The sequence below is a fragment of the Silurus aristotelis genome, assembly GCF_946808225.1.
Source record: "Silurus aristotelis genome assembly, chromosome: 3".
Lineage (NCBI taxonomy): Eukaryota > Metazoa > Chordata > Actinopteri > Siluriformes > Siluridae > Silurus > Silurus aristotelis.
Genome location: NC_139576.1, coordinates 6,491,104 through 6,508,337, shown reverse-complemented (window position 1 = coordinate 6,508,337; position 17,234 = coordinate 6,491,104). Strand labels below are relative to the sequence as shown.

Here is a 17,234-nt window from a genome sequence, read left to right as displayed (position 1 = left end):
AAAAAAAAAAACAACAGAATATTAAATATTGTCTTTTAGTTTCACCTAAATCTAAGATTTTCCTTTGCCTATATTTAATATACAATATTATTTTTAGATCCACCTGGACCTCCATCCAACCCAAGAATATCTGATACCACCAAAACAACAGCAACATTTAATTGGGGAAGACCCTTTTATGATGGTGGCCTTGAAGTGACAGGATATATTGTTGAACACAAGCAGGAAGGAAAAGATGATTGGATTCAGGATACCACTTCTCCATTAAGAATCACTGAATTTGTTGTTCCAAACCTACAAGCAGGAGGCAAATATCATTTCAGAGTCAGTGCAATCAATTCAGAAGGATGTGGGGAACCTGCTGAAGTTGAGAAAACTGTAGAACTTGTTGACCGTGAAGAGATTCCTGACTTTGAACTTGATGCAGAACTGAGAAAAACACTTGTTGTCCGATCAGGTGGCTCCATCCGTATATTTGTATCAATTAAGGGCCGTCCAACTCCTGAAGTTACATGGATAAAAGATAATGTTGCTCTCAAAGATAGAGCGCATATTGACACTACTGAGTCATACACCCTAGTGGTCATTCCAGAGTGCACAAGATATGATGCTGGAAAATACATTTTGACTTTAGAAAATGTAGCTGGAAAGAAGACTGGATTTGTCAATGTCCGTGTTGTGGATACACCTGGGCCTCCACTCAATTTGAAACCAAGAGAAATCACCAAAAATAGTATCACACTTCAGTGGGAAATTCCAATTATTGATGGTGGATCAAAGATCGTTAATTACATAATTGAGAAACGTGATTCAACTAGAAAGGCCTTCACAACAATCACTACAAATTGCCAGAAATGTTCATACAAGGTTAAAGATTTGGACGAGGGAGCTGAATATTACTTCAGAGTTTCAGCTGAAAATGAACAAGGTATTGGTGAGGCAGCAGAGACACCTGAACCTATCAGAGCTTCTCAGGCCCCATCTTCACCTGACAATTTAGTAGTTACAGATGTGACAAAGGATACAGCAACTCTTGCATGGACAAAACCAATGTATGATGGTGGTAGCAGAATCACTGGCTATGTGATTGAGGCTCAGAGGAAAGATTCTGATCAGTGGCTACATGTTACAACAATAAAAGCTCTGGATTATATAGTAACAGACTTAACAGAAAATGCAGAATATGTATTCCGTATCTTTGCTGTGAACAGCTCAGGTAGAAGCGAACCTCGTGAAAGCAGGCCAGCTGAGCTCAAAGAGCAGACTACAGCACCAGGATTTGACCTTAGATCTGTTTATCAGAAGGTGGTAGTGGCCAAAGCAGGTGATAATGTGAAGGTGGAGATCCCTGTTTTTGGTCGTCCAAGACCATCTGTTGTCTGGAAGAAAGAAGATCAGGAACTTAAACAGACACAGCGAATCAATATCGACAACACAGCAATCTCAACAATTCTAAACATACAAGAGATCAAGAGAAAAGATGGAGGACAGTATTCAATGACAGGAAAGAATATACTTGGAACAGTCACAGAAACCATAACTGTGCAAGTGCATGATATCCCAGGACCTCCAACTGGACCGATTAAAGTGGATGAAGTATCCTGTGACTATGCAATTATATCATGGGATTCACCAGAGAATGATGGGGGAGTTCCTATCAGCAATTACATTGTAGAAATGAGAGAGACAACTGGCACATCCTGGGTTGAATTAGCAGCTACTGTCATCCGCACCACTTTCAAAGCTGCCCGTCTTACAACTGGAATTGAATATCAGTTCCGTGTAAAAGCTCAGAACAGATATGGTGTTGGTCCATACATAACCTCTGAAGCTGTTGTTGCTGCTTATCCCTTTGAAGTACCAGGCCAGCCAGGTATTCCACAAGTTGTTGCCTTTACAAAAGATTCTATTACAATAAGCTGGAATGAACCTTCCACAGATGGGGGAAGCCCAATTCTGGGATATCATATTGAAAGGAAAGAGAAAAACAGCATCCTGTGGCAGCGTATCAACAAAGCCCTTGTAGTTGGGAACATTTTTAAGTCATCTGGTCTAATAGATGCTATAGCATATGAATTCCGTGTTATTGCTGAAAACATGGCTGGTCTTAGCAAGCCAAGCAAAGCTTCTGAGATGACATTTGCACTTGATCCAGTGGACCCTCCCAGTCAACCAGTGGCAGTTAATATCACTAGACATGAGGTTTCGCTTCAATGGATAAAGCCAGAGAATGATGGTGGTTTCCCAATCACTGGATACACTGTGGAAAAGAGAGAACTGCCAAATGGCCGCTGGCTCAGAGCAAACTTTAGCAATGTCCTTCAAACAAGCTTCACAGTAAGCGGATTGACAGAAAATTCTTCGTATGAATTCCGTGTATTTGCAAGAAATTCAGCAGGATCTGTCAGCAAGCCCTCAAAACCTTCAGACATCTTAATCTGCAGAGATGATATTGAAGAGCCAAAGCTTGATGTTGATTCAATCTTCAGCAGTATTGTGGTAGTTAAGGCTGGTGATGTTTTCAGACTAGATGCAAATGCTATTGGCAGACCAATCCCATCTTTAGTGTGGACAAAAGATGAAAAAGAACTTGAAGACACGGCAAAACTAGAGATTAAAACAGCAGATTTCTATACATATCTAACTAACAAAGATTCATCAAGAAGAGATGGTGGTGCATTCACTCTAACTGCAAGCAACCCTGGAGGATTTGCCAAGTTTGTTTTCAATGTTAAGGTCCTTGATAGGCCTGGGCCTCCTGAAGGACCCCTTCATGTTACAAACATGACAACCGAAAAATGTATTCTGTCTTGGCTACCACCACTTGAAGATGGTGGGGCAAAGATTGATTACTATATAATTCAGAAACGTGAAACAAGCAGACTTGCATGGACAAATGTAGACACAGATTTACAAGTCAACCGTTACAAAGTCACCAAATTGCTTAAAGGAAATGAATATGTCTTCAGAGTGATGGCTGTGAATAAATATGGAGTAGGTGAGCCCCTTGAGTCTGAACCTGCAGTTGCCACCAACCCATATGTACCCTCTGATCCACCACAAGCTCCTGAAGTAACAACAATTACAAAGGACTCTATGGTGGTTTGTTGGGGACATCCTGAAAACAATGGAGGAAGTGCCATAAATACTTACATCATTGAAAGGAGAGATAAAACTGGCCTCCGATGGGTCAAATGCAATAAGAGGTCAGTAACTGATCTGCGTTTTAAAGTGTCTGGACTTACAACAGGGCATGAATATGAATACAGAATCCTTGCTGAAAATGCTGCTGGGTTAAGTGCTCCAAGCCCTTCAAGTCCATTTTATAAAGCATGTGACACAATCTTCCAGCCTGGACCTCCAGGGAATCCAAGAATTTTGGATACAACAAAGTCGTCCATTTCTATTGCTTGGAACAAACCAGTTTATGATGGTGGTTCAGACATTACAGGATATATTGTAGAAACCTGCCTACCAGAAGAAGATGAATGGACAGTTGTCACTCCAAAGAAAGGTCTTATAGGAACATCATTTACCATAATTAATTTAATAGAAAACCAAGAATATAAGATCAACATTTCTGCCATGAACTGTGAGGGAGTTGGAGAACCTTCATCGGTGCCTGGTACACCAAAAGCAGAGGACAGATATATTCCACCTGAAATTGATCTTGATTCAGATCTCCGAAAAGTTGTGAACATTCGAGCTTGTGGCACACTTAGGCTGTTTGTACCAATAAAAGGAAGACCAGCACCAGAAGCTAAATGGTCAAGGGAGCATGGTGAGCCACTTGATAAAGCAGTAATTGAGACCACAACATCATTCACATCACTTGTTATTGAGAATGTTAACAGATTTGACAGTGGAAAGTATTTTCTGACAGTGGAAAACAGTTCTGGAAGTAAAACAGCATTTGTGAATGTCAGGGTGCTTGACACTCCAGGTGCACCACAAAATCTCACAATTAGGGAAATCACAAAAGATTCTGTCTCACTGATGTGGGATCCTCCAATTATTGATGGTGGCGGAAGAGTCAGGCATTACCTTGTAGAAAAACGTGAATCCACAAGAAAGGCATATTCAATGGTAAATGCTTCTTGCCCCAAAACAAGCTGGAGAATTGGAGATCTGCAGGAGGGAAGTTTGTATTCCTTCAGAATCTTGGCTGAAAATGAATATGGCATTGGTCTCCCAGTAGAAACAGCTGAACCAGTTAAGGTTTCTGAAAAGCCTTTACCTCCTGGCAAGGTGACTCTTAAAGCTGTAACTGGCAGCAGTATAACTCTGTCCTGGGAAAAGCCCGATCATGATGGAGGAAGCAGGATCACAGGATATGTTGTGGAAATGCAAGGAAAAGACAGTGACAGTTGGACTCAGGTCATGACTGTTAAAGTAACAGAGGCTGTAATTGCTGGTCTGACTCAAGGTGAAGAATATTCATTCCGTGTTTCGGCAACAAATGAAAAAGGGACAAGTGATCCTCGTTCACTCAATGTACCTGTTGTGGCAAAGGATCTTGTAATAAAACCGGCATTCAAGCTTTTATTTAATACATTTAGTGTGCTGGCAGGTGATGACCTCAAGATAGATGTACCTTATGTTGCTCAACCCAAAGCAGCCGTTACATGGCTTAAAGATGGCACTGCTCTCAAAGAGACTACACGACTAAATTCTGAGATTAGTGACAGTCATCTATACCTTCTAGTCAAGGAGGCCGTACGTGATGATGTTGGTATATATACTATCAAGATCACAAACTCAGCTGGAGAAGCTACAGCTGACATCACTGTTGTTGTACTTGAAAAACCTGGTCCACCTACTGGCCCTATTAAAATAGATGAGGTAACTGCAGACAGTATGTCATTGTCATGGCAACCACCAGAGTATGAAGGTGGTTGCACAATTAATAATTATATTGTGGAAAAGAGAGACACATCCACTACAAACTGGCAGATTGTCTCAGCTACAGTTGCTAGAACAACCACCAAAGCTGCTAGACTGAAAACTGGATGTGAGTATCAATTCAGGATTGCAGCAGAAAACAGATATGGAAAGAGCTCATTTCTACTGTCTGAGCATGTAATTGCACAGTATCCATTTGAAGTGCCAAGTTCACCTGATACTCCCACTGTTCAATCTGCTACCAAAGAAACAATGGTCATTGTTTGGAACAAGCCTAACAATGATGGTGGAAGCAAGATCATTGGCTATCATCTTGAGAGTAAGGAAAGAAATAGCCTTCTATGGGTGAAACAAAATAAAACCATCATTCCAGACACAAGATTTAAGATTAGTGGTCTTGAAGAAGGCATTGAATATGAGTTCAGAGTTTATGCTGAGAACATTGTTGGGTTGAGCAAAGCCAGCAAAGTGTCAGAAATACAGGTAGCAAGAGACCCATGTGACCCCCCAGGCAAACCGGAAGCAGTAATTGTGACTAGAAGCTCTGTAACATTGCGATGGACAGCACCTGAGTTTGATGGTGGCAGTCGAGTAACTGGCTATGTAGTTGAGAAGAAAGAACTGCCTACTGGTCGCTGGATGAAGGCTAGTTTTGCTAATGTCATAGAAACGGAATTTGTTGTCAGTGGATTGGTAGAAGAACAACGATATGAATTCCGAGTCATTGCAAGAAATGCAGCTGGTGTATATAGCGTACCATCTGACAGTACTGGTGCAATAACTGCAAAGGATGAAGTGGAGCCACCTATGATCGACTTGGATCCTAAATATTCTCAAACTATTGTTGTCAATGCTGGAGAATCATTTAAAATAGATGCCGGAATATCTGGCAAGCCAATCCCATCAGTCCATTGGATAAAATCCAATGAGGAACTCTCTAATACAGCTAGACTTGAAATAAAAAATACCGACTTCACAGCCTCTTTGAGTGTAAAAGAAGCTATTCGTGTTGATGGAGGCCAGTACACACTGCTGTTGAAAAATGTTGGTGGTGAAAAATCTACAAACATCAACATCAAGGTTCTTGACAGGCCTGGGCCACCTGATGGGCCTATTTCTGTATATGGGGTTACAAGTGAGAAATGCTGCATAGCATGGAAAACACCTTTACATGATGGAGGTGCTGACATATCTCATTATATTGTTGAAAGAAGAGAGACTAGCCGATTAGTCTGGACTCTTGTGGAATCTAAGGTGCATACCCTTAATCTAAAGATTACCAAGCTCCTTCCTGGAAATGAGTATGTTTTCAGAGTGATCCCTGTCAACAAATATGGAATTGGTGAGCCTCTGGAATCTGGTCCAGTCATTGCCACAAATCCATTTGTCCCACCTGATCCACCAACTGGGGTGGATATATCCAATATAACAAAGGACTCCATGGTTGTTACTTGGGAAAGACCCAATAATGATGGAGGCAATGCAATTACCGGATATATAGTTGAAAAAAGGGACAAAGAAGGTGTCAGATGGACAAGATGCAATAAGCGTGTAGTTAGCGAACTTCGCTTTAGAGTGACTGGTCTTCTTGAAAACCGCAGTTACGAGTTCCGAGTCTCTGCTGAGAATGCAGCTGGAGTTGGTAAACCAAGTGCCCCTACTGTGTATTTCAAGGCTTTAGATCCAGTCTTCAGGCCAGGTCCACCAAACAATCCTAGGGTTGTTGATATCTCAAGGTCATCAGTGGTACTGAATTGGAGCAAACCTATTTATGATGGAGGATGTGAGATTCAAGGTTATATTGTTGAAGCCTGCGAAGGCACATCTGCTGAATGGACAATGTGCACGCCTCCTACAGGAATCAGAGAAACAAGATTTGAAGTAAAGAAACTGCTGGAAAAACATGAATACAAATTCAGAGTTTGTGCAATAAATAAGGCTGGAGTTGGAGAGCATGCAGATATCAAAGAAACCATTCTTACAGACGACAAACTGGAGGCACCAGATATCGACCTTGATGCTGAACTAAGAAAGATGATCACGGTTAGAGCTGGAGCAGCCCTTAGACTGTTTGTTCCAATTAAAGGCCGACCAGCTCCTGAGGTCAAATGGGGAAAGGTTGATGGTGAAATTAATGAGACAGCACAGATTGACATCACAAGCAGCTATACTTCCCTTGTAATTGAAAACATTAATAGATTTGACAGTGGAAAATACACGTTGTCTTTGGAAAATGCAAGTGGCACAAAATCTGCATTTATTAGTGTCAGAGTACTTGACACCCCTGATGCACCTGCAAACTTCCATGTGAAGGAAATAACAAAGAATTCTGTTACCCTCACGTGGGAGCCACCTTTGCTGGATGGTGGAGCCAAAATAAAAAATTATATTGTTGAAAAGCGAGAAAGTACAAGAAAGGTATACTCTACAGTTGCTTCCTGCAACAAGATGACATATAAGATTGAACAGCTTCAAGAAGGTGGCATCTACTTCTTTAGAGTTCTTGCTGAAAACGAATATGGAATTGGATTACCTGCTAAAACTCAAGAACCACTAAAGATTTCTGAGGTGCCACAACCTCCTGGTAAAATCTCTTTAGTGGATGTTACACGCAAGAGCATTTCCTTATCCTGGGAAAAACCTGAACATGATGGCGGTAGTAGAATCACTTACTATGAAGTTGAGATGCAAGCAAAAGATAGTGAAAAGTGGTCTCTGTGTGCACAAGTTAAATCACTTGACACAGTTATTACCAATTTAGCCCAAGGTGCAGAATACAATTTTAGGGTCATGGCTGTTAATGACAAAGGTAAGAGTGATCCCAGAAATCTAGCACACTCTGTTGTTGCAAAGGACCTTGTAATTGACCCATCTGTTAGAACAAAACTTAGCACATACAGTGTACAAGTTGGCTATGACCTAAAAATTGAAGCGCGCATCGCTGGTCATCCAAAGCCAATGATTACATGGACCAAAGATGGTGCAGAGCTGAAACAGACCACAAGAGTTAATGTTGCTGACACTGCCCACCATACAACATTATCAATTAAAGATGCAACAAGGGATGATGGTGGCATGTACACCATTACAGTTGCTAATGTTCTAGGGCAAAAGGAGGCCACTGTAGAAATAATTATACTTGACAAACCCGGTCCACCAACAGGCCCAGTGAGGATAGATGAAATAAGTGCAGAAAGTATTACACTATCATGGGATCCCCCAACCTACACAGGAGGATGCCAAATTTCTAATTACATTGTGCAAAAAAGAGATACTACCACAACTACCTGGACAGTTGTTTCAGCTACAGTAGCAAGAACTACACTTAAAGTTGCAAATTTAAAAACTGGTGTTGAGTACCAATTCAGAATCTTTGCAGAAAATAGATACGGAAAGAGCTATGCTATTGACTCAGAGCTAGTTGTTGCTCAGTATCCATTTAAGGAACCAGGACCCCCTGGAACACCATATGTGTCTGCATTTACAAAGGAATCCATGGTAGTTGAATGGCACAAACCAGTTTCAGATGGCGGCAGTGCTATTCTCGGATATCATCTTGAAAGAAAGGAAAAGAACAGTATTCTCTGGACAAAAATAAACAAGATGCTTATTCAAGACACTAGATTTAAAACATCTCCTTTAGAGGAAGGCATTGAATATGAGTTCAGAGTTTCTGCTGAAAATGTTGTTGGAATTGGTAAATGCAGCAAAGTTTCTGAAGGTTACGTGGCCCTAGATCCATGTGATCCTCCTGGAAAACCTGTGCCAGTAATTGTGACAAGACACTCTGTGATGCTGAGATGGACACCACCAGAATATGATGGAGGAAGTATGGTCATTGGATATGTTGTGGAGAAACGGGACCTCCCAGACGGTCGCTGGATGAAAGCAAGCTTTGCAAACATCCTGGAAACAGAATTTGTAATCACAGGACTGACGGAAGACTCAAAATATGACTTTAGGGTCATTGCTAAAAATGGTGCTGGATCAGTCAGCAAGCCTTCAGAATGCACAGGATCAATCACCGCTAAAGATGAGGTTGAGCCACCAAACTATGAGATTGACTCAAAGTACAGCCAAGTAATGACTGTGAATGCTGGAGATACATTTGTATTGCAAGCAACTGTTTTGGGGAAACCAGTTCCAACAATGCAATGGTTCAAAGGTGATGTGGAAGTAGAAAATTCAGCAAGAGCCGAAACCAAGAACACGGATTTCCATGCAGTCCTTGTTATAAAAGATGCTATTAGAATTGATGGAGGACAATACACTTTGCAGCTCACAAATGTTGGGGGAACTAAATCTGTGCCCTTTAATGTCAGAGTGCTTGACAGACCTGGACCGCCAGCCGGACCGATGAAGATTTCAAATGTAACAAGTGAGAAATGCTCCCTGTCATGGCTTCCTCCTGAGCATGATGGTGGTAGCGGTATTTCTCATTACATTATTGAAAAACGGGAAACCAGCCGTCTTACTTGGACTGTAGTGGTTAGTGACTGTGTAGCAACTATGTTCAAGGCCACTAAACTGCTGAAAGGAAATGAATACATCTTCCGTGTCATGGCTGTGAACAAATATGGTGTTGGTGAACCTTTAGAGTCTGTACCAGTAATAATAAAAAATCCATTTGGTCCTCCTGGACCACCTATAGAACTGGAAATAACAAATATTTCAAGAGATTCTATGACTGTGTGCTGGACTCGCCCAGTGACGGATGGTGGAAGTGAGATCGCTGGGTACATTGTTGAAAAGAGAGATAAAGCTGGAGTCAGATGGACAAAATGCAACAAGCGTAGAATTACAGACCTTCGCTTCAGAGTTACAGGCCTCACAGAGGACCATGAATATGAATTCAGGTTGTCTGCAGAAAATGCTGCAGGAGTTGGTCAACCAAGTCCAGCAACAATCTATTACAAAGCATGTGACCCAACATTTAAACCTGCAGCACCAACTAATGCCCATCTTACTGATACCACAAAGGACTCTGTGACTATTGAATGGAGTAGACCAATCTATGATGGTGGCTTAGATATCCAGGGCTATATTGTAGAGATCTCCAAAGCTGATGAAGAGGAATGGATAACATGTACTCCACCTACTGGGCTGAATAATACTAAATTCACTATTACGAAACTCATAGAACATCAAGAATACAAGGTTCGAATATGTGCTATCAATAAACGAGGTGTTGGTGAGCCCATCACCATTTCTGGTACAGTGAAGCCTGTTGATAAAATGGAGCCTCCTGAAATTGAACTTAATTCTGAGTTAAGAAAGGGCATTGTTGTCCGTGCTGGAGGAAGCATGAGAATTAATATTCCCTTTAAAGGCCGTCCCACTCCAGAGATAAACTGGTCTAAGCATGATGGTGAACTACCAAGTAAAGCTCAAATTGAAAAGGGTTTGGATTATACCCAGCTTTCAATTGATATATGTGACAGGAATGATGCAGGAAAATATACTCTTAATTTAGAAAACACCAGTGGTAGCAAATCAGCATTTGTTTCAGTGAAAGTTCTGGATACACCAGGTGCTCCACTAAATCTAACTGTTAAAGATATCACAAGAAATTATGTAACTCTTGTTTGGGAGCCTCCACTTATTGATGGTGGAGCAAAGATAAAGAATTACATTGTTGACAAACGTGACTCAACTAGACCTGCCTTCTCTAATATAACTACAAAATGCACCAAGACCAGCTTACGTGTTGGTGACCTCAGTGAAGGTGGCATTTATTATTTCAGAGTCATGGCTGAGAATGAGTTTGGAGTTGGTCTGCCTGTAGAAACTGAAGAATCTGTGAAGACAGCAGATCCTCCTTTACCTGTGGGAAAGGTCATATTGACTGATGTGACGAAATCTTTTGCATCATTGTCATGGGAGAAACCAGACCATGATGGTGGTAGTAGGATACTTGGATATTATATTGAAATGCAGCCAAAAGGATCAGAAGACTGGGTCGTAGCAACTATCACCAAAACATGTGAAGGAACAGTCACAGGACTTAGTGCTGGCAGGGAATATCTCTTTAGAGTGTTAGCCTACAATGATAAAGGAAAGAGTGATCCAAGGTCACTAGCAGCTCCAGTCATAGCTGGTGATATAACAATTGGACCAGCTCTTCAACTCACTTTCAACACATATAGTGTGCAATATGGTGGAGAGCTGAAAGTAGAAATTCCAGTAAAAGGTCGCCCAACACCAAAGGTCACATGGACTAAAGATGGCCACTCATTAAAAGAGACAACTAGACTAAATGTCTCAAGCACTGCAACATCAACAGTTCTTACCATCAAAGATGCCAACAGAGAGGATTCTGGCAAGTATACAGTAACAGCTATAAACAATGTCGGATCAGTCTCTGAGGAAATTGGCGTAATTATCTTAGACAAGCCTGGTCCACCTGTTGGCCCAGTTAAAATTGAAGAAGTAAGTGCTGACTATGTAGTAATTTCATGGGAACCCCCTGTGTACACCGGTGGCTGTCAGATAAACAATTACATTGTGGAGAAACGAGACACAACTACCACAGCCTGGCAGATTGTTTCAGCAACCATTGCACGTACAACACTCAAAATCTCTAAACTGAAAACGGGCTCGGAATATCAGTTTAGAGTGTTTGCTGAAAACAGATATGGAAAGAGTTCGTCTATAGATTCAGCAACTGTTGTTGTTAGCTATCCTTTTACTGAACCTTCAGCACCTGGTACACCATTTGTGTCCTCAGTAACAAAAGATCACATGACAGTTGAATGGAAGCCACCTAGTAATAATGGAGGTAGTCCTATTCTTGGGTATCACATTGAGCGCAAAGAGAAGAACAGCATTCTCTGGACAAAGTTGAACAAGCTACTCGTTACTGATACTCGACTCAGAACAAATGGTCTTGAGGAGGGCATTGAGTATGAATACAGAGTATTTGCTGAAAATATGGCAGGAATAAGTCCATCTAGCAAAATATCAGAAAGTGTGGTGGCACGTGATCCATGTGATCCTCCTGGAACTCCAGAGGCTATTGTCATCACAAGAAGCCTTGTTACCCTTCAATGGGCAAGGCCTCAATATGATGGAGGCAGTGCAATAACTGGTTATATTGTTGAAAGGAAAAAGCTACCTGATGGTCGTTGGATGAAGGCTAGCTTTACAAATATAATTGAAAATCAATTTACAATTACAGAATTGACAGAAGGAGACCGTTATGAATTCAGAGTAATTGCAAGAAATGCAGCTGGTGTTTTGAGTGAGCCTTCTGAAAGCACTGGACCAATTACTGCACAGGATGAGATTGAAGCACCTTCAGTTTCCATGGACTCCAAATTCAAGGATGTCATGATTGTGAATGCTGGAGAAACATTTACTATTGAGGCTGAAATTGCAGGAAAACCACTCCCAGATATAAAGTGGATAAAGGATGGAAAGGAAATTGACAGTACTACCCCAAGAATGGAAATTAAATCCACTATTACACATACAGTTTTAACTGTTAAAGACTGCATAAGAGTAGATGGTGGACATTTTGTCCTTAGCCTCAGCAATGTGGGTGGAACAAAACAGGTTCCTGTGAATGTTAAGGTTCTAGACAGACCTGGTCCTCCAGATGGACCTCTGAGGATAACTGGGGTCAAAGCAGAGAAATGTTATCTACACTGGAACCATCCAACACATGATGGTGGAGCTGGTATTTCACATTATATTATTGAAAGGAGGGAAACCAGCAGACTGTCTTGGACTATGGTAGAACCCACAATTCAAGCTATCAGTTATAAAGTCACCAAACTATTACCAGGTAATGAATACATCTTTAGAGTCATGGCAGTAAACAAGTATGGTATCGGTGAACCACTTGAATCTGAACCAGTTATAGCAAGAAATCCTTTTAAGACTCCTGGTCCACCTTCAACTCCGGAAGCAAGTGCAATCACTAGAGATTCAATAGTGCTTACATGGGACCGTCCAGAGGATGATGGTGGTTCTCAAATTGATGGTTATATTCTGGAGAAGCGTGATAAAGAAGGTGTCAGATGGACAAAATGCAACAAGAAAAGACTAACTGATTTGCGGTTTAGAGTCACTGGCTTAACAGATGGACATTCTTATGAATTCAGAGTGTCTGCTGAAAATGCTGCAGGTGTTGGTACACCAAGTGAACCATCGGAATATTACAAAGCATGTGATGCAACCTATCCTCCTGGTCCACCAAACAATCCCAAAGTTACAGACCATTCAAGTACAACTGTTTCCCTTGCATGGAGTAGGCCTATTTATGATGGTGGTGCTCCAATCTCTGGATATATTGTTGAGATGAAAGAAACAATTGGTGATGAGTGGATAGTATGTACACCAAGCACTGGTGTTCAAACAACTCATTTTACAGTAAAAAATGTCAAGGAGAATGCAGAATACAACTTCCGTATTTGTGCAATTAATATCGAAGGTGCTGGAGACTTTGTTGATGTACAAGGCTCTGTAATTGCTGCTGAGAAACTTGAAGCCCCAGAAGTAGAGCTTGATGCTGATCTGAGGAAAATTTTGAACGTTCGTGCAAGTGCAACACTACGCTTGTTTGTTACAATTAAGGGACGACCTGAGCCAGAAGTTAAATGGACAAAGGCTGACGGTATCTTAACAGAGCGTGCCCAAGTTGAAGTCACAAGCTCTTATACAATGCTTGTAATTGACAATGTTGACAGATTTGACACTGGCAAATATGTTTTAACTCTTGAAAATAACAGTGGCACCAAGTCGGCATTCATAAATGTCAGAGTCCTAGACTCCCCCAGTGCTCCTGTAAACTTTATCGTTAAAGATATCAAAACAGACTCAGTCCAGCTGCATTGGGACCCTCCACATATTGATGGTGGGGCCAAGATTACCCATTACATTGTGGAAAAACGTGAAGCAAAAAGAATGGCATTTACAACTGTGACAAATAGTTGTGTCAGGAATTCATTCAGAGTTGATGATCTCCAGGTGGGAGGTGTTTATCACTTCCGTGTACTTGCAGTGAATGAACATGGTGTTGGCTTGCCAACAACCACCACAGAGCCAGTCAAAGTCTCTCAAGCACCTCTGCCACCAGGTAAGATCACCCTTGTTGATGTAACTCGGCACACCGTGAGCCTTTCTTGGGAAAAGCCAGAACATGATGGTGGTAGCAAGATAACAGGTTACATAGTAGAGATGTTGACTAAAGGATCAGAGAAATGGACTGCATGTGCAACAGTAAAAATGCCCGAAGCTACAGTTGAAGGACTTACAACAGGGGAGGAATATTCATTTAGAATTTCTGCCATGAATGACAAAGGAAAGAGTGATCCTAAACCACTTGGGGCATCTGTGGTTGCCAAGGATATTACAATTGAGCCTGTTATTGACTTGCTATTCAACACATACAGCATTAAATCTGGAGAAGATCTCAAAATTGATGTTCCATTTAGAGGCCGACCTCATCCAGAAGTGGCGTGGAAGAAGGATGGCCACACCCTGAAGCAAACAACTAGAGTGAATGTTCTTACATCCAAAACATCATCAAAGATTGTTATCAAAGATGCAACAAGGGAAGATGCTGGAAAATATGAAATCACACTGACTAACTTAGTTGGTGTATGTTCAGCTGAAATAACAGTTATCATTCTTGACAAACCAGGTCCACCTATAGGAATCAAAGTAGATGAAGTAAGTGCAGATTACATATCATTATCATGGGAACCTCCAGTTTATGATGGTGGGTGTCAAATCAATAATTATGTGGTTGAGAAGAGAGATACGACCACAACAACATGGCAAATTGTTTCAGCCACAGTGGCAAGGACATCAATTAAAGTATCCCATTTGACACAGGGAACTGAATATCAATTTCGTATTGCTGCTGAAAATCGTTATGGCAAGAGCCATTCTGTTGACACTGTACCAATTGTTGCACAATACTCCTTTACACCACCTGGCCCTCCAAAAGACCTTCAAGTTGCTCATGCTACAAAGTCAGGCATGTTGGTTACATGGAAAAAACCATCCAGTGATGGTGGAAGTCCAGTCATTGGCTATCACTTGGAATGCAAGGGCCAGAGCAGCATTCTGTGGACTAAGATCACAAGAGGTCTTGTTACTGATACACAATTTAAAGTTACTGGGCTTGAAGAGGGTCTTTTCTATCAATATAGAGTATATGCAGAGAATATTGCAGGTATTGGACCTTGCACAAATGCCTGTGAGCCTGCTGCTGCAAGAGATCCATGCGATCCTCCAAGTCAGCCAGTTGTTACTAACATAACACGAACCTCTGTTTCACTCTCCTGGTCTAAACCTGAAAATGATGGTGGTGCCAAGGTGACTGGTTACATTGTAGAACGAAGAGAACTACCAGATGGTCGCTGGTTGAAATGCAATTTCACCAATCTCCAAGAAACATTCTTTGATGTGACTGGCCTGGTTGAAGATCAAAGATATGATTTCCATGTGATTGCTAAGAATGCAGCTGGTTTACTTAGTCAGCCATCAGAGTGCACAGGCCCTGTTACAGTGAAAGATGACGTTGATCCACCACGCATTACAATTGAAGACAGTCTACGACAACTAGTTGTAGTCAAAGCAGGAGATATACTACGAATTGATGCTGAAATTTCTGGACGCCCTGCACCTGTGATTTCATGGGCAAAGGATGGCAAAGAAATTGAGTCTAAAGCAAGAACTGAGATTTCTTCAACATTCGCAACCACCACACTGATTATTAAAGACAGCATCAGAAGAGACTCGGGACAGTATGTTCTCACATTACAGAATGTTGGTGGTACCAGATCTTTAGCAGTGAACTGCAAAGTCCTTGATAGACCTGGCCCATCAGCTGGACCATTGGAAGTAACTGGTGTGACAGCAGAAAAATGCACATTAAATTGGGGACCACCCCAAGAAAATGGTGGTGCAGAAATTCAACACTACATTGTGGAGAAGCGTGAAACAAGTCGCCTTGCTTGGACATTAGTATATGCAGACATGAGGGCCACAACATGCAAAGTCACAAAACTGCTTAAAGGCAATGAATACATTTTCAGAGTTCAGGGAGTAAATAAACATGGAACAGGAGAAACTCTAGAAAGTGATCCCGTGAAAGCCCTAGATCCATTTACAGTACCCGCTGCACCAACAAATGTTGAGGTCACAAGTGTTACAAGCGAAGCAATGACAATCTGCTGGGAAAGGCCTATTTCTGATGGAGGCAGTAGTATTGATGGTTATGTAATAGAAAAACGTGAAAAAACCGGTCTTCGCTGGGTTCGTGTCAACAAAAAGCCTGTTTATGACTTAAGAGTCAAAGCCTCCAATCTTCGTGAAGGAAGTGAATATGAATATCGCGTATATGCAGAAAACGCTGCAGGTCTGAGTGCACCAAGCCATCCTTGCCCATTGACTAAAGCAGAAGATCCATTATTCTTGCCATCTCCACCAGTGAAACCAAAGATAATAGATTCAACCAAGTCTACTATAACACTTTCTTGGAACAAGCCCCTGTTTGATGGTGGTTCTCCAGTCACAGGATACTCAGTTGAATATAGGCAAACCAATGAGGAGGACTGGACTGTTGGTGTGCAGCAAATCAATAACACTGAGTTTACAGTTGTTGGGCTGACATCAGGAGCAGAATATGTCTTTGTGGTGAGGTCAATTAATAAAATTGGTCCAAGTGAACCCAGCGCTGAGACTGATCCACAGATAGCAAAGGACAGTGAAGATGAGCCTGTTTTCCTCATCAGTAATGAAATGCGAAAAACACTGATTGTTAAAGATGGCAGCTCATTCACCCTAAGAGTGCCTTTCAAAGGGAAACCTGTGCCACATGTCATGTGGAACAAGCCTGATATAGATCTAAGAGCTCGGGCAACAATTGATATAACAGATACTTGCACATCTGTCACAATTGAGCAAGCTACAAGAAATGACTCGGGCAAGTATACCGTGACCCTACAAAATGTTGCTGGAACAGCCACACTAACATTGAATGTTAAAGTGCTTGATTCACCTGGACCACCTGCCAAACTTTTAGTTAAGGAAGTGACCAAAAACTCTGCAACAATAACATGGGACACACCAGAAAATGAAGGCGGTGCTCCTGTCAAGAACTACCTTGTTGATCTACGTGAGGCAAGCAAAAAAGGGTGGACGAGAGTCACAGAAAGTTGTCCCAGAATAACCTTTAAAGTGCCTGACCTTCAAGAGGGCGGTGTGTATTATTTCAGAGTCACTGGTGAAAACGAATATGGAATTGGAGTACCACTTGAAACTAAAGAGGGAACAAAGATTACAGGTATGATACTATTCCAAGTGAATGGTTACCAGCA

General features: G+C 41.5%; 1 protein-coding gene across 29 annotated transcripts in view; it reads left to right on the top strand.

Moving 5' to 3' along the window:
* The window catches only part of ttn.2 (titin, tandem duplicate 2), a 179,061-nt gene that overhangs the window by 136,260 nt on the left and 25,567 nt on the right, over positions 1-17,234 (top strand). For all 29 annotated transcript variants that reach the window (XM_083536168.1, XM_083536178.1, XM_083536167.1 and 26 more), the window contains one exon: positions 98-17,200. In XM_083536168.1, the coding sequence (XP_083392294.1) occupies positions 98-17,200 (17,103 nt within the window). The remainder of the gene's footprint in view (positions 1-97; positions 17,201-17,234) is intronic.